The 27,512-nt window shown below is 42.6% G+C and overlaps 1 protein-coding gene across 7 annotated transcripts in view; it reads right to left on the bottom strand.

Moving 5' to 3' along the window:
• The window catches only part of NFATC1 (nuclear factor of activated T cells 1), a 116,582-nt gene that overhangs the window by 26,886 nt on the left and 62,184 nt on the right, over positions 1 to 27,512 (bottom strand). For 2 of the 7 annotated variants that reach the window (XM_062618069.1, XM_062618070.1), the window contains exons 7-9: positions 21,222 to 21,277; positions 19,807 to 19,939; positions 5,016 to 5,702 (exon numbers count right to left, since the gene is read on the bottom strand). In XM_062618069.1, the coding sequence (XP_062474053.1) occupies positions 5,016 to 5,702; positions 19,807 to 19,939; positions 21,222 to 21,277 (876 nt within the window). Of the gene's footprint in view, positions 1 to 5,015; positions 5,703 to 15,526; positions 17,160 to 19,806; positions 19,940 to 21,221; positions 21,278 to 27,512 lie in introns of those variants that run through there. The other 5 variants (XM_062618071.1, XM_062618072.1, XM_062618073.1 and 2 more) reach the window with 5 other exon arrangements.

Below are 27,512 nucleotides of genomic sequence, written 5' to 3'. Positions count from 1 at the left end.
AACATCCTGAAAGCTGTGTGAACTTACACTCCACTGCTTCTGGCTTGGGGCTTCTTCTACCATTAAGAAAAGCATTTAATATTTGGAAAAATTAACTGAGCTGCCCTGGTCAACAAAAAAAAAGCCGGATTAGTTTAAGAGCAGACCGGCACAGCTTTTGACCCAAGTCCTAGTTAGAGGCCTGGAAAGAGGAGCACGTTCATAAGTGCGATACAAATCTGGAAAATTTTCACATCCCCTTGAGAGGCCAACTGGTTCAAGGGACCAGGGGGAGTCCTTATCAGCTCACAGCTTCCCCAAACTGGCCATCCTTTCCGGGCAATGCTAGTTCCACTTCACGCCTCAAAGGGCTGTACAGTACATTAGACTTATTGATCCCCAAATAAAATGTTTCCTCTTAAAAGCAATTACTGCGTGGACTAGTACTGAAGAGGTCCCTTTATGAGCTCCAATACTCTAGCACACCACACTACTCCAGGTTAGATCTGAACTACGAATGTCATGTAACCTTCACTGTCTAGGGCAGGGGTGGCATACACACATGCTTAGACCGTGTGTTGTCTGCCAAGGTGCTCCAGCAAGAGCTTCTGGCAGGGAGGACAGGAGACACCTCCGTTCCTGCTGCAAAGGACCATGGGCTTCTGCAGAGGACCAAGATCAGGCATCACTTTCACCTTTCAACCACTTTTAATCAACTCTTGCTGTGAAAGCAGCAAAGGGAATCAGCCATAATCTACGTTAGGAGGTTGATTTCAGAATTATTTGAAATGAGTGCTGGTATACAAGCGAGGTACCTTTCATATCAACAGCGCAGCCATAATATATCAGGTATCACTTTATGGGGTGACTTTAAATATGTTCTACAAGTTGACTCATATGTTCACATACTGAAATGGACAGCACATTTAATGAGTAGCCCAGGTGGCTACTGTAGATTTTGATTTAAAATAAGATTGCCAAGACCAAAACTTATGTGCCAAAATGTGCTCTTCATGTGCTCTTCATGTGCTTCCTTTATATCACTTCAGCTGCCCACCATTACAGAAGCAGAAAAATGTCATATATAGGACATATATTTATATAAATTCACTGACTCTTTTTTTCCATTTATATTCTGCAGTATAGATGGTCTATATTTGGAGATACTCCAGACCAAAAGGAATGAATGTTGCTTTGATCCCATAAGCTGAAACTAAAAAATTTCTGTTATACCTAGTCCAAGATTGCTATACATATATTAGATATATAAATCAAACCTCACCGAAGTGGTTACCAAACATAATCTGGCATAGCCAGTTAGATATTTTATTTGTCTGGTAATCCAGTAAACATGTTAAATGTCTATACCTCAAACTCTGTAATTACTTTCAGGCAAAAGTGGAGATATTAAATAGCTACATAGCACTGTGAAAATAGATACACTTTTTTAACGGAGTGATGCTTTGAGAATGTAATTTCTAATGTTATTAAAATATTTTATTACTTTTAAATTACTTTAGGGAGGGATGAGGGAAAGAGTTGATACACTTATAGTAGCAAGTAAAGTAGCAGGCAAGGAAAGCAGTCAAGTACATTTGACCTCTCCTGGCTTTCGTATTGTTCACAGGTGCAAACGTTATAAAAATACTGAAAAAAAAGTTTAAATCATGCTGTAGGAAGGGATCAGAACTGAACCAGTGAGATAACAAATTATAAAGAGGTAAAGCAGCAGTCAAAAAACTGACTGTCCTTACTCACGGGTATGATTTAATATTCTGCTTTTCAGAATATGGCCATAAAGCACAGATATCCCCACCCACTCCTCCTCCAAGGAAAACACTTAAAAATGGGTATGATACTAACAAGAAACAATGGTGATGGCTTAAAAGCTCCTATAAAATAAAATAAATAAATTTAAAATAAAATTAAATACAACAAAATTAAAAAAAAATAATAAAAATAAAGTCATGCAAAATGAGTTGCTCCTATTTGGTATGAGCCACTCTGCAAAACCCATTCTCCCTTATTCCACAGTTAGGGCCAGAAGTCTGAATAAAATGGCATCAGCACAGAGGCACGGTACATGTGAAGTGCTTTTAATTTTCATTGCAGATCTTGGTGAAGAGCACCTACCAGGAGATCCACGAGAAGCAATTATTTGTGGTTCCCAGGCAGTTACCATAGTGTCCAAGCTGCCCTCTGAGACTGTGAGAGGCAGCCCAGATGTCATCTTTCCATAACTAACAGGTGAGAAGGGTATTTTTTACTGAGAAAGGATGGGTTGATTAGATAGTTACTGGGGAGGATAAGATAATATCAGATGTAGCTTCAAGTCACATTTACTGAGGCCTAAGGGTGGGCTGCTGCCACCCAGAGGGGTCCCACTGCACTCCCTGACCTGCAGCAACAAGCCTCTTGGCCCTCTCGTGGGCTGGACTCTGCTATTGGACCCAGGGGATGAGGTTCCATGAGCTGGCCCAGTGGAAAACTGTGTGGGTTTTGCTATTTCGGGCAGGTTAATTTTCCATTAGCCTGATCTGCTACTCCATAATCAACTGATATGAGTCAAAGGAAGCAGAAAGAACACATGGCTAAGGGCAAGATGGATCAAGGACACCCTTTCCATGGGAGCCTGCAGTTACAACATCAGATTAAACGTGATGTGAAGCCAACGTATGCACCTTAACTGGTGGTGGTAAGTTTGCCTCTGTGAAATGCATACAGAATAGACCTAAATGGGCTTCCAGCTTGACTCATAGCTTCATATTGTGTGACTGAGGCATGCCAGGGCTCTGCATGGTTTGAAGAGAGGGTCTTGGCCAGCACAAGTCCCACAAGGTATGCTTCCCGCCTTTAGCACCTCTGACACATATTTTCTTTCATGACTGCCCAAACATTGAGACAAATAATACAGGATTAGTTCAGTCTTAATTTCTACAAGGGCTTCATTTTGTCGGCAAGACAAGATGACCCTTTCTTCAGGCAGTGAGATAAGGCACAGGTAGGAAGGGCAGATCACATAGGTTATGCTCCATCAGTGTGACCCCTGAGACAAAACTCAGTACCAGTTTAGACATAGTAAAGGGACTTCCTCTGGTTATATCTGATTGCCCTTAGGGAACAGCTGGTGTTTAATATTTTTGGAACTACATTAAGTTGTTTTTTTTTCTATTATATATTATTGCTATGCCTGTTATGTCTATGAATTCTTTCTTGGTCTACAGTTTTTTGTGGTCAGCCACAGAACCATTCTGATAGCCTGCAGGATGCTAAAGGGAAGTATATCTGAATTCAGCTAGCTGAAGGTATCTTCAGTATCAGTGCAGATGTACATGGTGACTTCTACAGCTACTTCTGATTTCCTGTCAGAGGACTGGTGTGCGTGTGCGTCCAGAAGAAGGGATGGAAGACAAATGAGGTAAAGACTAAATTTACGCTTCATCACAGAGAATGATCATTGCTGAAAAAAAACCCTAAAATCTCTCTTTCAGACCACATGGTAGCAAAAAAAGTTCCTCTGTTTCTCCAAGAGAAACCTGAAGTAAAAATGGCTGAGGAGCTTCACCCTTCATCCCCGAGCTGTAGTCCCATCTCTCCAGCAGAGACTAGCCAAAGGCAGCTTTCATAGTGCTGTCAGAGAAGTGGTTGCTGGATTTGGGAGAGGTAAGGCAGAAAGACTGCCCATTTCTTGTGCTTTTCTAGAAAGACAGCTACAGAGTAGGTTTAGATTTTATCTGTATTCTCTTTCTTCCATAGGTAATTTCTGGTTTCTCTCAAAACCAAAGTTTGGGCATGGCTTTTTGTTTTGTTTTGTGTATATTTCTTGTCTGGTTTGTTGAAATCTTGCTCTTATGACGTAGATATGTGGTAAAAATGCATGCTACATGAAAAAAACCTTGGCACAAAAGACATGTTGTGCAAAACTTTAGTGAACTGAACTTCTAATTAGAAAACATTCCTTAGACCTGTCTATCATGTAACCAATAATAACTTCTGTTAAGAAAAATCATTTTCCCAGAGCTGAAAAGCAAAGGCTGCTACTCAAGCTCCAAAACATTCATTTGTAATCCTGATTCAGTGAGTATCATGATGTTTAAAATAGAAAGACTAAATGTCCTTTTTTTCAAAAAAAAAAAGTGCTATGAATTGTCTTTAAATCCTCCCTGAAAGACAATCACATTCAGATGTTCCTTGGCACCAATTAGTTTCAATGCAGACATTTCAAAGGCATTTCTTCTTCAAACAGCATGGTATGGTTATATAAAGTTATGCGGTTATTGGAAGGGACCACACGTACTGCATTAAGGTGAAGGTCCAGAATACTAGTGGGATACTTAGTCGCAAGTGCTAAATCACAGTTCAGTGAGGTCACATAATCAAATTCCAGATTAGCCCTTTTATTATGTTCGCCTAATAAATCTTTGGAAACTAGAGTCTGACAAGTTCATCACAGCATTTTAACTTTTCAGTGGTGCGTGTAGAATACATACAGAATCATACAAAAGCAAAGAAAAGGCAGCAAGGCCACAATAAGAACGGAAGAAAAAGTCGTCTGGATGTCAAATCACAGCACACTGAAAAGCTACGCTGAAAGATGTGCTTCCATTTTTAATTTGAACCTTCTCAACTGAAGTAGAGCAGTTTATCATTTAGTTCCAATGAACAGATTCGCACATCACACATTTCACTGCTTTATGGATGAGGCAATGTTAAATATGTTTTTACTGCAGTTCCACAGGTCACTGGCATGGGCATAAGCCAAGACCATACGGTTAAGATTATTGCAACACAGCTATTGGTCATGCAGCTAGCTCTATGGTAACAGCATTTAATACCCAGATAATATGGTTTCATTATCACAAACGAAATTAAAGAGCCCTTTCCCATACAGAGACAATCCAAGCAAAAGTCCGCACCATTCCACCAGGCTGTTAATTGAATGTTTTTTCACCAGGATTCAAAAGAAGGAGGAGGTTAAGGGAACTCACTGATATAGCAACATGGCTGAACGCAAGCCTATGCTGTGGAAGACTTACCATCATCCAGGTACATCTGGTCCAATTCCTCAGGTTCTCGCTTGATCGTTACAGGAATAGGGGCCAAATTATGATTACTTTCCTCATGCAACTCTGGCAATGACAGTGGTTGGGTTGTTGGAGACTCATTTCTGTGAACCTTCGGCAGTTGCTGCTGCTGTTGACCCATTATGGATGAGTGAGTTGGACTGCAGGACTGCAAATAGGTTGGCTCTTGGGTAACAGATGGAACTGGAGAAGAGGGACTGTTGGGATAGAGTGTTTGTTGATAACCAAGGGGACAGCTACTGCTCAGATGTTGACTCACCTGCGGCTGCAGCATGATGTGAGATGATTGCTCGGGGGAGCTTGGGTGCACAACTATAGACCTTGGCACTTCCTGTATGGTGGGGACACCTCCAGCGGGCTGCTGAAGTCCGAGGTGACTGTGGCCTGAGTTGGGGATGCACTTGTAGGGAGAGGACGAAAGGTCGTGCAGCTTGGGGCTTGCGTTGGGAGAGGGTGACATCACGGCATTTCTCTGCTGACAGGAGGCAAAGCCAGCCACGAGGCACGAACCAGGATCAGGGGGCATCATGATCTGCTGGCTGTAGTATGGTTTAGAGAGAGGGCTTAAGCCTTGGTTCATTGGTCCACAGGTTTGAGCAGGCTCATAGTCATCTGTGGGTTCTGTTTTTATAATTGGAACTGTTAAAAGAAAAAAGTTTTAAATAAACATGAGTTGTGTATTGGTATGATCAAGTTGGCTTGTGGCTAGGATACCCTTTGCAAAACAAACAACGTCTTGAATAAGACTCTGTGTGTCTTTTGCCTAGTTCTCCCACCCTATAAAAAAAAATGAATGAGTCATCAGCACAAGAAAGTCACAGCTGGTTCTAATATTGAAAAGGACTATTTTCTTTGGACTCTCCTCCAGCACTAATGTGCTATAAAAATCTATTTGCAAATAGCTGTGCTTCAGTAGAAGCTTTGGACCCAAGGGCTCCATGGATTTGTTGTAATCAAAGCAAGAATTTTAACTTGGATATACTACTGCATTTCTACAGCTACTGATGGCCCATTTGATAAATGTCTGCACGTTCGGTAAACTGGAACATAATAAGGTGGAGATGGGGCCTGAAGAGTTCAGTGAAAGTAAAATTGCAAAGATACAAGACAAACTACTATATACAAGAAGTTTTCAATTGTGAGGGCATTTCTGAAAGAGCAGGATTTGATTTATTTAGGTTTTACATGATTGTGTTTAATCTTACTAACCAGCCAGTGGGTGTAAAATATTCAATAAGTTCCATCCAACCCTCAGTGATCCCAAGTTGGATCCAAAATGCTAACGCCGGCTCCTAACAAATGTTAACTCAATCTCTGGCTACCACGAAAAACTGACTCCTATTCTAGACCTCTGCTTGCTCTACTCATTGTCCCAAAAGAGGCTCTGACTGAGCTGTCATGCCATGTCATTAAATACCACCAGCACATGGACAGAATGACTCTCTATGAGCATCAACTCAGTCATAACAAACGTAACAGTGGTAATAAATGCTTTCTCAAATCAGAGAAGAGAGCCCTCCTCAAGTCAAAGTGACTTTTAGACATTGGCTTTCTCTCTCAAATCAGACAGGGTTGCCTTTGCTGCATCTCCTACATCATATTCAGTGCACAGGTAAAAGGCACCCATTTTCTCCTGCAGGAAAATTATAATCTGTAGATGTATTTTTGTTAGCCAGATGCAACTCTAATGTATACAACAATTGAGTATGGATGCACAGTGGCATTTATCTTCTTTCCCCAAAAGAGATCCACAGGAACAGCTGTGGCTTGAAGGGGCTGTTGGAAATCTATGACACCAAAGAGCATCTGTCAGAATATTAGAATAACTGACCCATTGTGGCACAAAGTTATTAATGAAACATCTCTGCAAAACTCAGCTCAGAGCATACCCGTGTTGTATGAGCATTTTTGACTGCATTTTTATTTTCGTGTGTTTTACAAAAACCTGTATACATTCTCCAGCCATTTACTATGTTCGTGTACAAGTTTTTTGAACCCCTAAAAATGCACGTGTGTGCATGTGTACATGTAAAACCTCTTTTAATACTCACAAATTTGGCTGCTGGTGAATGCACTTCACTACCCTTGTTTTACAGTCCCCTCAGCCTCTTGTTAACTTTGCTCCTTTTATGTTCTTTTACATATAGATGCTTGTAACACTTGTTTCAAGATTTCTAGCACCCCTAGTAAAAATATGGCTATATATGTAACAGATGCACAGGTGCTGCTCAAGACGAATGTTCTAAGGATAATGGATTGTCATTGGATTCCCCATAATCTTATTTTCACCTGCTCATGTGCTGCATACTGGCTAGCAGGGCTACTAATGCACTTGGTTGCAAAGAAGCAGATTCCAGGTTCAGTGACAGCTTTGTAAAACCAATATCACACCGTTTATGAAAATGCAAGACCAAAGAAACACACCTAGATAAACACAGCAGTTCAGGTATTGTAAGAAAATACCTTTAACAAGTTCCTGAACTAGCAAATATCCTCACATGTTTTATATTAGGTTCACTGTACTAGCACTAACCACAGCACAGCTGGAAATATGATGGTTGTTGAACACTGAATTTTCCCAATATATCACTGTTATAGAAACACCTGTGCTAAATAATTCCAAGCTCAACCACTGGCAATTCAACTCCAATAAACCTTGGAGTTGTCTGACTTGTTATAACCTAGGGAAGGGTTATAGCCCTGGTGGCATGCAGGCTGGCAGCTTTAAAGACAGCAGGTTCCTCATCTCAGGCTGTTTTTTCATTGTAGCTCTTCTACAGCACATCTTTGCCACTTGGTTTACCAGACACTTTTTGTCACTTTTTTTTTCTTTATAAAAGCAATGCCATGGGATCTATTTGGAGGTCTGATTAGTGGCCTTGAACACTGGGAATCTGTTTTCATATATTGCTACACTGAAATATACCTGCTGCAACCAACAGAAGATAACCAGTAAGTCTTGTTCTGGACTGGGCAAAGGACTGATGGGCGGAGGGGACACTATTCCAGCCCTGTTAGTCCAAAAACTCTCTTGGAGATGGTGAAAGCAACCCAGGACACTCCTGGCTGCCCATAACTTCAGAGTTCATAGGGAAAACAGAGAATGGCATTAATTACAGGACTAGTCAGGGTGAGTCACAGTATCTTGTCTGCTGACGGTAGGCTGGTTATCAGAGAAGGAAACAGGAAGAAGGGGTATGAGATTAAGTGGGACCTCCATTTTATTTGACAACCATTTACATTGTCTCCTTGTATTGCTCTGAACTGATAATCCTGAGCACTGGTTATTTCATATAATGGGAAACAAGCTGTCCTTAAATAGACAGACACTACCTGCACTTAGTCTTACAGGTGTCTGAACTTGTTCAACTGAATTGTCTCCATTACATTTTTTTACCGTTTTTTTTTTCAACACCGTAAAAAAAGTCTCCCCTTGTTAAGTTATTATAAATTTTGTTTTCATGCTAATCCCGTCACTAGAATGGGCACCACACTGAAAGACAGAAGAAGCGTTAATGGTGAAACGGTGAAAGGCTTTGCATCTGATTTCTCAGTGCTTTGCATTAGTACAGACATTTAACACTGTGCAGAGTGAATGTTTGGATCTTACCAAGCTGGGATGCAGCCACTCACGGCCCTCTAAAAAAGTGTAAATGTCTTCACAGGGCCCCGGTTTGGAGAAGGAAGCGCTGCAGGATTTATTTTTAATTTTTTTTTTTTTCTGGAGAAATGATCACTAATGACCCAGATGATGTGGAATCAGACCTGCAAAGCTGAGCATGTCAGAAGAAACCTAAGACATTAACACTTCCCTTGCTGGCTAGACCTCAACTTCTGTATTTCACGTGAGTAACTACATTACTTGACTTGTGGGGGACAGACATACCACAAATTGCCACCTTACACCAACAGTTTATTTATGACACTTTATACTGTATCTGCTTCTCCCCAGCCTACATAACTTCACCAAATGGAGCAACAGAAGGCCAGAACTCTGTTAATGTTTGAATTTCCAAACCCAGCTCAACTGAGCTGTGGGTCTGATACCCTGGTCATTCTGAAATCACTTTGAATGTGTCAAAAGTTGGTGTAAATATCCTTAAATTCTTTCTTTAAAAGGGCAACTGTTTACTTGCACCTTGCAAAGTACTGCAAAAGGCCCAAGGCAGGAGCTCTGGGTATTTCAAGGCACGCCTTCCAAAACCAATGCAGGAATCACCTGTACCTGTATACTCACTGGCCACCCGCTCACCATCACAGTGTCTATGGTGTTACTCGAATGAGTTTAAATACTTGCATGTAATAAGGCTACACACCCTACCCTGTGTCTCAGTGACTTTTGGGGGGCTGAGACCCTCCACTGGGGTGAAGAGCTGCAGCACAAATCTTAACGTGCCTAGCTTCACAATTTTCTCCTAGGCAGGAACCCAGTGAGTTCTTCCAGAGCAGCGAGGGCTGATCTCTGGCCAGTTGTGGACTAGTGTTACTGCTTACCTATTGACTCATGCTTGATTAATGGCAAATCTTTACACACCTGAGCTAGAAAAAGGCGTTTTGTTCTCAAATGAATCCCTGTGGAGGCACGGTGTAAACTAGATGACATAACACATATACATTCCTACCATTGCTCACTTGCACAAGTATTTCACACAGCGAAATGTGATGTGATACACAAGAGTACAGTTCATTTTCTCAGGATTAATATTTAACAGAGAACAGCATTAGCCTTACTAACTTCCACCTAAAATACTTCAAATCTTAAATGACCTAGTAGAAATCTGCCAGCTGAAAGAGACACTCCTAGTCACACAGCAGGCCTGGACTGAACTCACTGGCAAGCCCTACAGCAGTTCAGAATCTACAAGCACTTCTAGCAGAAACTGGTTGACGAGAAGCTCAACATGACCCAGCAGTGCGCACTCGCAGACTACAAAGCCAACCGTGTCCTGAGTTGTATCAAAAGAAGCGTGACCAGCAGGTCAAGGGAGGGGATTCTTCCCGCCACAGTACTGAGTTCAGCTCTGGTGTTCCCAACTCAAGAGGCACACGGACCGGCTTGAGCAAGTCCAGAGAAGGAACATGATGATGTTCTTAGGGCTGGAGCACCTCTGCTATGGGGACAGGCTGAGAGTGCTGGGCTTGTTCAGCCTGAAGAAGAGAAGGCTCTGGGGAGACCTTAGAGCAGCTTCCAGTACCTAAAGGGATCCTACAAAAAATCTGGAGAGGGCTTTTTACAAGGGCAGGTAGGGGCAGGACAAGGGGGAATGGCTTTAAGTTGACAGAGGGGAGATTTAGATCAGGTATTAGGAAGAAATTCTTCCCTGCGAAGCTGTTGAGGACCTGGCACAGGTTGCCCAGAGAAGTTGTGGCTGCCCCATCTTGGAAGTGTCCAAGGCCAGGCCAGACGGGGATTTGAGCAACTTGGTCTAGCGGAAGTTGTCATGGCAAGGGCTTGGAACTGCATGATCTTCAAGTACACTTCCAACCCAAACCATTCTAAGCAGATGCTATGACTCTGTCTCAAAGGTGTTCCATAGTGCTAACACGCAGTCTTGCAGACTCTCAGCTGGCTAAAATGAAAAATTGTGGCTGACTTTGCCATACACTGAGAGGATAATAAATGCTAATAATAAATGGCAATGAAGCCAGGATTTGTGAAATTGTAAACAGAAAATGTTGAGTTTTTTATATACATTCAGACTGAAAAGTATTGTTACTCACTTAAGAGACCCTACTGTGATGAACAGATCCCTGCTATAAAAAGCAAAAAAATGAGTGCAAGTTTGGTTTGTATGGTGAAATTTTAAACTTGTTACTTCACAATGCATTAGGTTGGCTGACATGATTTTAAATGGTCCTCAATTCTGAATATTGAAGTATGACAGAGCTCACCGTTCTAAATTAGTCTGATCAGCAACTTAATCTGTGCTGACTGGTTTTCAGTGGTTCGATGGTGCCTTCTTAGACTCTGGACTCATGTCATTATGTCATCTAATTTAATACAAAGTTCTGAGAACCACACACTGGCAACAGCCTTGGCTATAAATCAAAGCTTCTTACTCAGAGAGACCAGAGTTATGACATCATACCAAGGCACTGGTGGGAAGACAATGGTCCTTCTGTGTGGGTCTGAATCTGGGAGAAATATTCCAAGCAGTTCTGCAAGTCCACATTTAAATGAAAAGCCTTTCTAGCAGGTAAAAACTTAATATATCAAACCTTGAAGAAAAATAATAAATCATGCACATTCAGTAAAGGGAGTCAGAAAGTGCTTAAATATAAATTATACGTATTTCTGACAATTCTAACAAGTCTGTTTGCTTTTACACTTCAGCAATCCAGATGGGTTTTTAAACTTTTTTTCTATTAAAATATGTGAACTGAGAAAATATAATTGTATAAATTAAACAGATGTTTATCCCGATGAACATTAAACTAACAAATTCCCATTTCCATGTAGTATTATCAATGCAGACATTTATGGCACTATAATATATTTATTTTACCCTTAAGTTTGATTGAATCTATCAAACAAAATAGCCACCTTTCAAGTGGAGACTATGATGTAGTTCCCTGGCACTGGCACACAGATTTTGGTTAGCATATGAAAAGCAAAACACTACCTTTTCATCACGGGCACACACACATTTCTTCAACTTCCGGACTAAACGTCTCATAATTGGTAAGAATTTGCGATGAGACTTTCAAAGAGGGCTGAGTTAGGTGGCAAAATCTCCATTACTGAGCTGAGCTCTGAAATGCCGTTTGTGCCTTCAAAAATCCTGCTCTATCAGTTTAGAGCCAGGCAACACACCCTCTTCACCACAAACCAGATGTTCCTTCAGAAGATGCTGCACAGGTCATCCCAACTGCTGCCACACCTCTACTGCTGGAAGGCTGGAGACACAGTGAGGGACGTGGACACATCTCCATGTACAGCTCAGACACTCTGGATTTGTGAAAAGACAAAATTCTGGCCACTGTGGCTGCATCATGTGGATCCAGCAGGCTTGAGCAGAGTGAGAACGTCACTCCTTGTTCTTCTGACTCTGGAGCAGTCTGGTGCTGGGGAGAGGCAATGGGCTGGCTGCCTTTAGAAACTATAATCCCCTTTTTGCAACACAAGAGTGGCAGTGGCTGAGCAAGACTCTCTGAAATGCCCTGCCAACATATCTTCAGCAGTGGCAATCTCAGCAACAAGGGACTGGCACTCAACCCCAGGCATCTTGTGAGACAGTCACTACAGGGGCCTTTACAGTTGCTGTCTGTGGACTGGGTATTTTTCCTTAGGAACCAACTCAATCAAAATGTTTTCTAAAGGTCAAGCTACTATCAAGACTTTGCTTTTTAGTTAGTAAAACCAGAGCATGGTGACTGTAACAAAGGGAGCCTCACGCTATCAAGAAGCTGCAGGCAGTACAGATGTGCGATTGGAGTTTTTATCTACTGAAGTATCTGAACTCACTCACTGCTTACGGGTACTGTTCATCAGGAGGACTACCCCTAACACATGCCTGCCTGCCCTCTTTGGGTTTATGTGTATATATTTTTATAGGATCAGATGCATATGCACAGTTTTATACAAGAATAGCCTCCAGGTAGATGGAAGCCTTGCGCCTATAATCTTGGACAATGCCATTATCTGATTAGAAAGTGCTTTCCATCCAACTCATTTGCTAAATGCTTTTCAACAGCTGTTAAACTATTAGGTTAATCAATGCATATTTATCAGACAGCAGATTATACATGGTAGCTTGGTGCATACACTATTAAACCAATTGAGGGGGAGTGGAAGGTAGGTGGAGGGCATTTGGGTTCTGTTAGTACAGAACACAACAGAAAGCATTAGCTTTCTTCTAAAAGAGGAGAAATTTCTTAAAAGGCACGACTCATTTTTCATCTTAATACCTTACTAAATCCTGCAATGTGGAAAAGGATAAATCAAGTCCTGTGGTATGCCTGCTTGGGCTGCCCTACTGCTGCTCCCACAGCGGCTCCACTGCTGCCTTGATTCGGAGGTTTAAATGAGCACAACACCCAGGCTGCACTGACCAAAGCTTTCTATGTCAGACATGTTAAGATTCACTGGGGTGAGGTCTTGTTTGATGTTGCAGCACAACATTACACTGCCAATAATGCTGGCACTACTTCTGCTCTCCCAACAAGGGGAGGAGAGTAAGAAAGCGAGGGCTGCAGGCAGGGGTCCCACAAAGCACCAAGACAAGGGCGGCCTGACATCACTCATCCCTGGCAGTCATGTAGGAAGCTCTGCAAAGATGGACTGGCAGGAAGGCATCCTTACTGTGCCAGTCCTACCCACAGATCCAACCTCTCCAGAGAGGTGCCTGCACATGGCTGACCTCAGCCATCTTGGCTCTAACTTGGTCTTTGTCTTCAGTGATGGTTGCAGACCCTACCACGGCCAGAAAAACACACCCTCATCCATACATTTTGCCTCCAGCAGCCATCACCACCATGACCCCTTTAGGATCAACCACTGGGCTACATTAATTATGGTGATCAGCCACTCAAGGAGAACAAAAATAAGCATCTCCTGTAATCCAGCTCATGTAATCCTAAACCCTGTTCTCCCTCATAAAAGTTCTACCTTTGGCTTTTAACCTAATTAGAAGAGCCTAAAGCCCCATGCTTGCTAACATATGCATGTGAAATCACTGGCAAGCAAGGGAGGGAGTCTTCAAAATGCTCATGCAGAGGAGTTTGGTGACCTAAACTACAGGCTGGGTTTTGCCATCTGAAGGGGAATATTTGAAAAGGGAGGTACCGCTAAAAGACAACTTTATGCACTGGAAGTTAGCTATTACGGGTGATCATTGCTGTGTGACAGAGCCTGATGGTCAGACACAGCCAGGCCTTTCTATACAGTGCTTGTCCACCCCTGCCTGTTCCAAGGACATCTCACAGGTAATGCTCCTTCTTGATCTTCCAGTTGAAGACGGAGCACCAGACAGTGAGGCAGTTTTACCTCTAAAGATCAAGATGCTTGCATGTGCAGGTCAGATGCAGCTGGCTAGGCTCTGGCTGACAGCCAAAACGGGATGTCACCTAGATGAAGCATAGGCAGCTCTAGTGGGGACTGAGCAACTGGGAGCAGAAGAACATGAGGCTGTGATGCTATAAAGTGTAATGCGCATCTCTGCTTCACCACAGACCTCATGTAGAGGCTGGAAGGAGCAGAGGGGCTGATGCGCCTGGTGATGATGAATTTTGTGATCCTCTTATATGGAAACAGGACTCTGACAAAAATCTCACCTGCTTTTTGTTATTCTGCCAGATGCCAAAAGTAACAATCAGCCAACTAGCAGCCAAAATGAAATAAACTATAACAGCACATAGTGTAAAAATTAGCAACTGTGATTCGTATTTTCATGTAAAATAAAATCCCTTGGGGCCAACATTCACCCATCATCTCTCCTTTTTGCCTGCCCTGATCTGCATAGGCTTTGCAGCAACCTGGCAGGATGGAAGCACTTCCAGCAGGCCCAAGGCTTCAGGCCTGGCTCAGCTGCACTTGGTCCCCTCATACATGGCCCCAGGAATATGGCCCTAACCTAAGGAGGGCCAAGGTGTAACACACTCCTACTGACTCCCATGTCCCTTCCTCTGGCTCCCCGGGCCAGCTGCAAGGTACCATCGAGATGCTGCCCGCCATGGCACTGGTGTGGTCATGTTGCATATGCCACTGGTTAGGACCCTTTCACAACCCAGGCACTGAATTTGGCCTTGCTTCCCCAACCACCCCCAAATCACTACTATTTTGCAGACATAGCTAGGATAATACTTTTGCCAGCCTCAAGCATGAGAACTCAATGAATACTGAGGAGGTGAGAGGTGTCAGGAGATGATCAGCAAAAGCTATGCTGTGTGTGACATGAGAGCGGCAATGCTTTGCATCCTCCTTTTATTGTTTCCAGCTAAGGCGGCCGATTGTCACCTTTTAACTTAGAGAGTGAGTTGTGGGCGGAAGAGACGAGGTGAAACAGGCACGGCTGCTCAACGCAATCACTAGAAAACTGCTGATTGTAGGGCAGGCATGAGATAATTTTAGAGCGGAAGCAGGAAGGTAGGAGGATGCTGACAGCAATGCGCAGTGGGCACCGCTCACCCCTTTCAGAATCACTCCAAGAGCTTCACTTTTGCGCCACTGGGCTGCAACCAACAATACTGAGGCATATCTAGGCACTACAGGTAGGCTCTCAGCACAGGTCTGTACCCACAGATTCAAAGGACCTCCATCCCCACCAAGCCATTGTCTATGTGGCCAGGTTTTCAGAGGAGCTCAGCATCCTGGGCTTGTGCAGGTGCCTGCAAGGAGGCAGTGGAACTGCAGAAAAGCTAGCCCTGTGAGTGAAGGCAGTGCACTTGGAAATCTGGCCTATGTGTGGTGAAATGTGTCGGAAAATTAAAGTTGCCCAGCATATCAACACCATTTTAATAAATACTTGAAGTAGTGAAATGATTTTTTAATAATGCTTTGACAATGAAGAAGCCTGACAGAAACAGAAAACAGACATACTTTATCAACTCTTTGCAAAAGCATGTTTTTCATTCCAGTAAAACAACCATATCAACTTTCCTTTTTCCATCTTATTAAATATGTCCTAGACAAACTAATCTTTCTTAGTCAAATACCACTACTTGTCTAAATAAATTCAAATACTTTTCTATGTTCACCATTCTTGATACCAATATTCATTGAGATAAGAGAAAGCATAGAGAGCATTCACTCCTGTATGTGAAAAGTAAGTTCTTGAACACGTTTTCTCTATTTTGATGTAACTACTTAAAAAAAATCTGAATAAACAGAAATCTAACCCTTATCATTCACTGTTTTGTTTAAAGTCTTCCGAACTGGAGAACTCCTTCAGCTTTCTTAGCAGATGAAAGCACAGGATTTGGAACCACAGCATGCATGTCTGGTTGCTTCTGTTCTTCTTCGGCCTTTCCAGATTAGTTTGTATCTCAAATGCTACTGCTTACATCTAGTGATTGCAGAAGACTATAACTCCTTTTTGAAATGCATATATGGGCCAATGATATAACAAATGCGTAGAAGCAAAATGATACACTCTCATAACCAGAAATGAAACCCAAGCATTTTTCTAGAGGGTACGGTTCACAAGTGCAGAGCTCACCAATGATGTTCCAAAAGTGTTCTGCTGCACATAGTGGGGCTGCAGAGCACACCTGCACAGAGCTGCAGCAGTGGAGGGACTTTAAAAGCCAAATATCCAAGCATCTGCTCATTGTGCTTGTCTCAGACTCCTGACTGCAGTGTCCGATCATGTGCCTTCCTCCTCACATTCTGATGGGATGTGGCAATGCAAAACGTATCAGTACTTACCATATGAGCTGCAGGAATTCACCTGTGCCAGAATGGTATGGAAATTACCTGTATTTCTGTGCCAGGCATGTCTGGGGAGGAGTCTCAAGAGCCTACAGTCTGCAGGCTCCAGGACAAAATTGATACGCAATTGCACAGCGATGTGCAATAGTGAAGCAATGCTAAAAAAAAAGATGACTTTACAGTCATTTCTGTGTGAAACAGAACTATTAGCCTATATTAGCACAATATAGGCTAATATAGGATTCTGAGATTGCTTAAATTCAGCAGAACAGTAAATCAAAATTTCAATTAAAACTGGATTACAAGTACTTAGGTTTATGGTCTGTCCCAAGCCAAAGACTTAAGCAAGCCCATTTTCCAGACCTTGGCCCCATTTGTGAAGCCTCTACTTTCTGGTTTGTTTTGTTATTTAAAGTTTTCATTTACAGAGCAGTGAGATTTTAATTTTTACAGCATTTTTTTCCTCTTTCTGAGGCAGGAACTCATCTTCAACAAGTAAGCCCCTGCTTTGCAAAACACTTGAGTTAACACAGAGAAAAAGTACAATCCTGCCAAATCTCTGCAGCATGGGAGAGGCCTTATGGCAGTGAAACCATAACACTGCTGGAGAGCGCAGCTTGTGCTGGCTGTGTGTCACAGAGCTGTACTCCACAGAGATGCTATAGGACCATCCGCGGGAGATGGGATGAATGAGTCCATGTGTCCCTGGATCCACTGGCTGTTTTCCCCTAGGGAACGAGGAGAGATAGGAGCTACAGGGAAAAAAAACACCTATTGTTCTGTGGTCAGGGTGGGAGCCACACAGTGAGCCCATGGCTCTCCCACTGGTTGCACCATCTGCATGTGCCCACATCCACCCCAGGAGCATGGACATCAGGCTCACACAGTACTGAGGCTTTAATCCATATACAGTGGTTTGCTTTGGCACAATCCAGTTAAGGTGTAAAATAATGTCTGCTGTGCATGATGCAGCTTTTAAAGGATCCCTCATGCAGAAATACCTTCAATATTATGGTAGGCACTGAAATGTTAGCATTTTGACTAGTACTAAAGCACGGAAGGAGAAGAAGCTTACAGGATACCATCTGATTTGTGTAAAACCACATCTTACACTTGATGATCACTCTGACATTTGCTTGTCAAAACCCTACACCTTCTGTGTTCATTGGATTTGTTTAAACAAGCGACAGAGTGTTACCTGGACCAAAACAGAGCTTATCTCGTTTACAGTTTTTTACACTGATCACTCAGTGATTGTTGACGCAAGTATTTTTTTCTTTATGAGCTGAACTTAAGTTTTCTGTAATATCTCAAAACTTTAAAAGAATGTTGTGATTGAAATCAAATAACACGAACATCCTAAAATGACTCCTAGAAATACAGCAGCGTAAATGACTGATTCAGTCATTGTGCATAGTTTCTCAATATGTGGCCAAGGTGATCGTATCTACCTTTGAAAGGCACGATGGAAACAACCACCATCACTATAAGGGCAAAACAGCTGCAACACAGGCCTAATAAAAACATACTATACTATTAATTCTGATGACTGCAGAAGCACATTCACTATTACCACTGTTAATGAGAAAGTTCACAAAGAACATAAGATATTTTCAAATTACTTATATGCATATATACATATATATTAAGAGAACATGAGCGGAGAACCAAACAGGAAGGTGCGGGTTAGAGGCGTATTTACTACGAATACCTGCTTCCCTTTAACCCGCCCCTGTGTTACATTTTTTCTTTCAGGTTTCCCTACACTGAAACAAAAATATTTCACATGAATTTAGATCAGCAAAACAGACTAAACAAGATTCCCAATGTTTTCAAAAATTACCATAATTAAAGATGTCTTTGCAGAATAAAGCTTAGGCTGGTTCTCTGTTGCCTTTCACTGGGTAGATACTCCCGTCTCTTCACATCAAATGAAACATCAAATATTTCAAACTGAGAATGGTGGTATTATAAACCAATTCTGCAGCAGTGAAAACTATTTCCATAGTTTAGAATAAAATGTTAAAAAATGGGCTATCTAAGGCTGGAAAGGAAAGATGCCACTTAATAAGCAGCAGTTAACAACAGGCATATATCTGAAATACTTATGTGTAGGTGGCAAGGCAATACCTGTTGGCCTCTACAACAGATTTTTGTTGCTGAAAAGTGCTGTGCAAGAGAATAACAACTTTTTCCTTTCCAATTTGAGAGATGAACAGACTTTAAATATACAGAGACATATCCACTGGGGATGAAGTTTGCATAAGTAGGCTGATTCAGCGAAGCACAGTTGCACAGCACATGCAATAAACAGTTGGTTGCCCATGTAGGGTTTCCTGTACTTTTATGTTAATTGAAGTCCTGATAAAAGTCTGGAGCGCACTCAAGGTAACTGGGTGAAATTCCAAACATGTGTTTTATGGGATTTCACCTGCAAAAAGTTGGCAGGTCTCTTGTCATCATGTGACATGACTCAAGTATTGCTTTGTGGGGATTTCCCTCAGAAGGACTATTTTCGCTTGGAACATCTACAAAAAAAAGCATGACGCTAATAATTTTTCTAATTTCTCTTCCTTCCAAAACAACCACAACAAAACAACCATCCTTTTTTCCTACTTTCCCCCAGAAACTGTTCTCAGAAAAAGAGCCATTTCAAATTAAAGAAACCTAAATTTACTTCTATTAAAATCTTCATAAAAGCCTGCTTGAATTCAGCTAACAAGAGTGACTTTATTGTCACTTCAGAGCCACCAATATAAGTGTCAAAAAAATCTGGCACAGGTGTTTTTGAACATTTCCTATACATCAAGCATTTCATATGGAGCACTCTGATCTCCATTCATATTGCGCTCTTCATCGCTACCCGAGAGCAACATCAGCCTGGAGCGCTATTTTCACCCTGCGAGAGACAGCGAGGTGCATGATGACTAGAAGGAGAATCCCCCCACACCTCCAGCTTAGGGCCCATCATGCTAATAATGTTGTTGTGTGAATTCAGAAGTATTATTCAAATGCAGGGTACACTCTGGGGACACAAAGTGAGACTGAGGGTTAACAGCAACTTAGCAGAGAGCTCAGCACATTCACAGTTCGTGGCTACACAGTTGAATTTGTGCTGGGGCTCTTCAACTCCCCAAACCGGAAAAATTCCTTGTTCCAACAGTTCTCTGCCACCACTATGAAAGAAAATAATCTGCAGAGAAGGTCTCTTATGTGGGCAGCAGAGAAAGCAGCGCTTATGGTTTGATTCTCACTCTCATTTCATAGTACCAGGTATATCTTCAAATTACTCAATTACTAAAGAACTATCAGCACCTTGTATCTAAGTAGTCATTATTATCTCTTATTTTTACTAGCAGAGATATATTTTGTTACCATTAGCAGGAAGATAGGTGAAAAGCTGGTACTGGCTTCTCTTTCTCTTTCCGTTGCAGACATAGAAGTTGACCTGAACAGGGCTGGTAATTCTCTGATTGCGGAAAGGTGGTATCTCAACCACCAACGAATTCTGCAAAAGCAACAAAACAGAAAGTCAAGGCACAACTAAGGCAGTTGAGCTGTACAATAGGATTCACATGTTAACTGCAAGGAGGAGGTGCCTGGGCTCACAAGGAGGAACACACTCTTTGCAAGGGAAGTGGTGGGCTTTGTGGGCAGGGATGGCTTCCCACCACCCCAGCATCCATGCCAAAGTTTTCAGAAGTAGGAAAATAAGATTTTAGCATGTTTCAGGTCTTTTCAAAATCACTAGCTTTTATCTCTTCCTTTTCTGATAGGAAATATGACACTGCATACAGACAAGGCTCTGTACCTCCCTCCTCTGACAAGGATCTGGGCCCACAATCAACTTGTGGTCCTAACTCAGGAGGAGAAAGCACAATTGCTTGGCTGGCAGGTCATCCCCAGTATATGTAACCCGAACACAACTAACTTCCTTTGAAAGGAGAATTAGAACAGGCATTTGATTATTCAGATACTTCCATTTTCCACAATGAAATGTTTTTTTCATGTAACAACTCAGAAGTTTTAAACATGCTAGTTTCTGTGGATAGGAGATCTTGGAAGAACATCTGGTGCTACAGGAATCAGGGCTGGAGATGTGCAGATGATCTTCCACTGTCAAAACCAAAATGCTCCAGCATGGGGCTAAGGAACAAGTTAGCTGCTAGGGCATCAGCTTACACAAATGCACAGTGAAATCTGCTATGACCATCAAAATCTCCCTTGGCACTTTTTTGAAAGAATGAAAGGGAATGCTCATCTTAGCATTTGGCCCACATTCAGGTCTTTGAATTGTCTGCTTCCATGTCTCCAGCAGGTTTGCAGCTAACAAACTGTTGCATATTCCTGCAGAGGTGGAATAGTGGCCTTATTTCCCACTTACAGTCATGACTGAGGGAGCCACACTTTTCCAACCATGAGGCTGATCTCCTGTGAGGGGACTCACATTTCTTTTGCCGAAGACAGACAAAAGCCAAGGAAAATGCTCAGAAATTGCTTTGGGAGCAAAGGGAAGAACTGACCCAGCAAGACAGAAGATGAGCAGATGGGGCTGGCCCATCCCGGACAATGAAAAAATATTTTCCAAATGGCCTCTCCTACTTTTGGGATAGCTTCCAACAAAGGCTTTTTACCCCATGCTCCCATTAAAGAAAGATTTCCAGGAGGGGAGGCCTAAGTACTTGTTCTGTTTCAGTGCCAGAGCCTTGGAAATCCCTCTTTAGCAACAGTGCTGGAGAAGGCAATATATATTTTTTATCTTGATGTTAAAATATTTAAGGCAGACTTACTGGCTTGCACATTTCTTTGTCGGTTTTGGCTTCCATTTCCCACACATGGTGACCATCTAAAAGACAAAAGAAAAAGATATCTAGTTCCGTCCTTTTTTCCTCTCCCAAGCCAACAAAAGAATGACTTTTGCAAAAAAAATCTCTTTGAAGGGGCACTGCATATATGAAAAACAGCTCTCAAAATGCATCGTCCAAGTGTTGCCCAACCAGGATGCCATCTGGGTAACCAGCGATGGGAGTACACTTACTTAACTTTTTTGAAGGGGGGAACCACAGTCCAGAGTGCATAATACTGCAATGGGGGAAAGCCACCAGGAGTTTATTCTGCTACTAGTTTGAACAAAAAACTGTTCTACACCTTAGTTTCCCAAACTTTCAGAAAAAATACACTTCTACCTGTGAGGCCTTTTGATCACTAAAAAACAAAACAAAACAAGCAGTATTAAAGAAGCTCCTCCGTCATGAAGTATTTAATTTTAATATACTCCTAACTTGGCTTGTCATAATTCTGCTTCTTGGATCAAAAGACAAGGCCACAGGCTTGGAAATACAGCTTTTGATTTCATTTTAAAGTTGGTTTAGTTCAGCTACAGTGGTCCCACTTAAAGAGTTTTCTGAAGCTGCTTCTAGTGGTGTGTTTGGTCCTCCTAATTTACTAAATTCCTGTTTTCAAGCAAACATGGATTTAAGCCACAGCTATCACTTTTTCTGGGACCTTTCTTTTGGACTTTTCTTTGGTTTTATCTAGTCATTTTTCCTGTAACTCACTGATACAGGAGTCACTGGTCAATAACAGGTATTTTTATTTCCTTGCAGCTTCAAAACTCAACAGAAAACAGAAAAATAATACAAAACATACAGTTTCCATTCTGCAAGCCTAGAAAAACACAAACATGTATGGAAGGCCACAAGCAGACTGCTAAGTTGGGCAGTGGGGATACATGCAGCTTCCCGAGTCGCACCATTGTCAGATGTCACCAGAATGGAAAGGAAAATGAGACTTTATGTCATCACTTTTGTACCTTTATTGCAGCATCGGGACATGCAAATGCAAATATTAGTTATTTTGAACTTCATCACATAGACGTGGACCTGCCTTAGAAAAACAGCTCTTGGGAAGGTAAAAAGACTGAATACACTTTTTCTTCTCTCTTCACTTTCATGGCCAGGATGAAGGTGACGCATTTAGAACTGTCTGATTTATTACAAGTGTCTGTAAATAATATTTTTGTGTACAGCTGTCCTACTGTGAAAGGAATGATGCTGAGGGACTAGCCTTGGCGATTGTTTTAATGTCCAAAACCCCTTTCTTTTTAATGTATGGAAAGAAGTGCAACGTGAAAGCTGCAGCACAAACAGCACAGTGGATTTGGTAAGTCTTTCTGTAGGAAACAATTAGCAGATCCACCCTTAGCTTCTTCCTACGTTTTAAATTGTGACCCTGGAAAAGGAATCCCTTTAATTGGTACTGCCACGTTCAGCTGAGGCAAGAGAAGGAGCAGCCAGACTGTGCTCAAGTCTCCTTAACGATGCCTTTGGAGAGAGCCAGAATCGAAGCAGACTTCTCGGGAGGACTGGCGATCACTTCACAATTTATCCAACAGATGCTTCCCCTGAGCTGTCAGTAGAAAAAAAACTGATCGAAATTTGGCAAGCCAGGACACATCCCTTGTCTGGAAGCAGCCTCCTTCATCTCCAGCCCTCTCCCTATAGAGCCCCTGTAGCTCCACCTCACCCCCTTCCCCCTCTCCCCCCAGTTAATTCAATCAGTGCTAAAAGTAATATAACGCTACCATAACACTGGCGCTGACACATTTTGCTCTTCTTCTTTGTAAGGGGTTCGTTGGTGCTTTGGGTTTTTTGTTTTCAATCTACAGAAACCCAGACTAGTAGTTAACATGTGTTCAATTTGCCTTCACAAATGGATTACCAGAAATTCAGCTTTTTTGCTGCATTTAATTTCTGCTTTTCAAGAGGAATGATCTGATTCAGGTTTCTGGTTTTTATTTCCTGCCGATACTTCAGTAAAATTCAAAATGACTCCATCTCTAGCTAATCTTTCAATTACTTCACGCAGCACTGCCTTTATGCGCTTTTGAAATTTTTATGATGACAAAGAGAGTTTGCTCAGAAATATTTAAAACGCTGTAATCTAAACTATTAGGAAAATAGAAATCCAGAGCCATGGCTAGTCTTTGGAAGCTAGTAAGAACAATACAGGTTTTGCTCCAAGAAATTCCCTTGAGACTGTCCAGACCATTGCTGCTCAGCAACTGAGGGGAAGGGGAAGAGAAGCAAGAAGTAGGGAATAGACAACTCATTAACAGCTAGTGACATTTCATTTAACAAAAACACAGGGAGGAAAAGTTGTTATGAAGCAAGAGACAGAAAGAAGAAAAAAAAAGGGGGGAAAGACAATTCCTCATATTACGTCTGGTGAACCAAGAGGGAAATCTCAACGCCCACGGACTGGGACCAGCTCCAGGAGGGAAACCTTAGACCACTACGTCAACCTCTTACAGTAAACATGTTTTGCAGGTTTATACAGTTCAGCTGAAATATAAAAAAAATCCCCAAAATATAAAAAATAAGGAGAGAAAGGAGTAATGGCTTCGCAACCATCTGTAGAAGTCCGGAGCCTCAAGACAATCTGCCTATGTTGGAGAGAGCGCTTTTGCCCCAGTGCCCGTTCGCCGGGGACCCTGGCGAGCAGGCGGGATGCCGCCTCCTGTCAGCGTGTGCTGGAGGAGTGAGGGCTGCTCGACCACAAAAGTTTCCATTGTAAGCCTGCCACATCTGCAGCAGCCCGCCTGGTTCGGGGCCCGAGGCAACTCCCTCCTGGCCGCCGGCCAACCAAAGTACACCAGAGCAATTTATACCTTTCCAAAATGCAAATAATTCAAATTACAGACATAACACAAAGCTGAAGCAGACACATTTCAGGCATTCCCGTTAAAGTTTACTCTCTGGAATTACCGTACCCAAATGGGCAGTTGTTATACGGGGGGGGGGGGGGGGGGGGGGGGGGAGATGGAGGCAGGAGAGGAAGGAGAGGAGGAGGCAGGGAGGAAAAGGGAGAAAACAGCTTTTCCAAAGATCTTATTTCATTCCCTGTCATTTCACTATTTACTTTTTACCAAGTAATAAGAAGTGTCTTCTCCAAACCAAATGCCTGGCTTTGTTTTGGCATTTACAGTGTGATATTTTGAACAGCAAGACATCACTTTATATAGCTAGAAGGTTGTGTCAAGGTATTATACTGGATTTGCTTTGTTTTCTGCTGGTTTGTCATGTTTTTGTGTTCTGGTTTGTTTGTTTTTTTTTACAAAAGGGAAATAAAAACATAACAGTGCCTTGCACAGAACCACAGTGCAAAAGCCCTGCAGAGTCCATGGAGGAGTGCCCTGCTCCCCTGGTGCCAGCAGCAGTGGTTGACCCGACACAGCCAAGGCTTCACCTGGGACCCATGCCAAGGGCTGGAGGAAGTACCCTTGAATCCCTCCTTCAAAGAGGCAGCACAGGAGTGTGGCAAGTGCCTGGGGAGCCAGACCCCCCCTGTTTCACACAGGCTCTGATGTGCCCGGGCTCGGTGCTCCACTGACAGGTGGCCATCAGCTCTGCCACCAGCCAAAGATACTGGGTTTTGTCAGGAAGCCTGACATTTACAGACTGATCAATGTTATTTATAGCCATTCCTGCTTCGGGTGCGCTTCACCACCAACGGCTTCAGCCTTGTTTTTTTCAGCGCTGTGACACTTGGAGCACCAGGGATTGCTAATGACGAAAATACCATGAACCTACTGCGTTATGTGGGGTGGATTGTCAGCTCTGCAAAGCATAAACACCCTATTTCAACATGCAGCGGCTGAACGGTGAATGGGCCTTTGTAGTCTGCTCTTATCAGCCGCTCACTCCAGCGTTAAAGGAAACTGTGCACAAGTCCAGAAGTAAAAATACTCTAATTCATCAGGGAATTCCCTACAGTATGAGTCACTGAACGGCTTCCCCACCACACCCAGCTACAAGATTTCCACATAAAAAGACACTGTAGAGGCCTGTTTTTACACAGAAGCAGTGCTAAAAAGTAGTTGTGTAAATCTAGCAGCATCAGTTATTCACACATAAAGCCTAGTAGACTACAACATACAGAATTTCTGCACGGAAGAGCAACACGAAGACCTGTGAAGACTTTCCAAATAAAGTTTTCTACAGTCTTCCCCTCCTCAGTGCCCATCAGGACTCCTACAGGGTTTCCAGGGCTGGGTTTACCTTCTCACTGCAGGGAACTGCAACCATAGTGCCAGGGGTTTGCAAGCTCACAATAGCCAAACCACCAGGATAACTTGCATTACAGGCCCATGGATGGCAAGAAGGAAAGAATGCACAGTACCAAAAAATCCTAAGCCTGGAAACTCATGAGGGTATAACATCTGGCAACCACCTAAATCTTGCCTCTATGTAACAGGCATAATGGGAGTGTTCAGATATATTTAAGTGATTTCACTTTACTACAGGAGGTTAAAACAGTCTATATTCTTAGTAGTCCTGTGTTTGCTTGAGATATGAGAAGAATAGACATAATCTAGGATTTCACTGCCTGTACACAGTGTACATTTTATACTCTTCCCGCCTGCAGCTCAACAGTTTGACTGCACTGGCTAGACTGTAAATCTGTATTTACATTCATATATTGCAAGTAAGATGGTGAAACTAGCTCTACTCTCCCAAAGGAACCCACTACTTGATTAATGTGTTGTGAGATTACCTTAAACAATAATGCCTATACTACACCACAGATTACTTTAACATGTCCACAACAGGCAGAGACAGATGCAATGCAGAATGATTATACAGTGAAATTTTGAGGTGTTCTGCAAAGGTTGTCTACCTCCCTATTCAGTCCTGTTAATGCATATTCAAATCCCTTAGGAGTGATGGATTTGCAAGTTTTCAATTTGCACCCAGTCCTTTTCCCTGGGAAGTCCACTCACAGCACTGAGATAACTGATCTGTGACTACGTCTAGAAGGAAAGGATGCACTTCCAGCCAGAGAAAAGGATGAAGACTAAGGCAAAGTCTTGTCACTCAGACTTACGAGTCATCCAGTTGTGTGAAGAGGTGCTTCCAGCTTCCAGGTGAAGAACACATTGGGCTTGGGCTGGCAATGAAAGTGGCTAAGAGGACTTTCCTAGGCTGGTCTTGCAGGCATCAATGTGAACAACATTTCCCCAGCTGGACACCAACAAGCCCAATAATCTGTGGATGGGAGTCTATGCCATGTTTCACACCAGCATACATTTTAAAGACATTTACAATGGAAAGGCTGTAAGGATGAACCAACAGCCAAGCAGTCTGCCACAGGATGTACAGGGAAGACGGGGCAGAAAGACAGCAAGAAAACATTCAGAAACACAAAGAATAAATATCCACAGTGTAAACGGCCAGGACCTTTCTTTCAACCACCCCAGTGGCACTTCACTTCCCTGAGACCGGCTGAAGGAGCAGGATGCTTCTCAGTCATGTGCGGGCCCACAGCCACCTGCAGAGCAGCTCCACCTCTCAGCACTGCTCTCAGTGCTGCCATGGCCTGCCTGCTGCCCAGCACCTCATCCCCACCTGCCTCCAGCCATCTTGATCTGCTCTTTGCTCTTCCACTACTTTTGCTATGGGACCACATGGCTGGTCTGATTTTTGCCTCTTTTATTTCCCTCTTCCTAGCCAGGAAGACCCCCAGTTGTTCTGCCCTTCTCACAGCCTACTCTCCTGCTTCCCCGATATCAAGACTTCCCCAATAGCGCTGTTCCCTGCCCCTGGCATGTCTTCTGGCATGCATCAGTCCATGTGCAGCAGGGCTCATGCATAGCTGACGTATTTTATTTCCACATCAAAGCTGCTATATTTGTGTCTCCTCCTAAGCATCTTTTGCAGCATAGAGATATTGTCCATTCCTTCAGCTATACATTTTTTCAGTATGGAGCTGAGTATTATGTAAACATAGGTGTGTCTGTCATGCATATGATGCTCTCAAGTTACTTTTTCTTTTTTACATGAACTTAGCAATAAAAAAGTCATGCAGCAATCAGGTGATAAAAATCCAGTACAAACTGTATCTTGCAGTACTTTGGCATCTGTGCCAGACATGCACTTCTTCTCTGGTTGCTCAGCTGGGCAAGCCAAAAGCTGAGGGACTCACTTTACGTAAATGCTGAGCCTTTTTAGCTGCTTTTACCACAGTATGTCTAATAGGCTTAATTATTCTGAGATCAAGTGTTTGCAAATGAACTGTAATTT

The sequence above is a fragment of the Pezoporus occidentalis genome, unplaced genomic scaffold (genome assembly GCF_034315485.1).
Source record: "Pezoporus occidentalis ecotype Australia unplaced genomic scaffold, CSIRO_AGI_Poc_V1 ctg2, whole genome shotgun sequence".
NCBI classification, from domain to species: Eukaryota; Metazoa; Chordata; class Aves; order Psittaciformes; family Psittacidae; genus Pezoporus; species Pezoporus occidentalis.
Note: the sequence above shows the minus strand (reverse complement) of the source record. Positions and strands in the feature narration are given on the sequence as shown.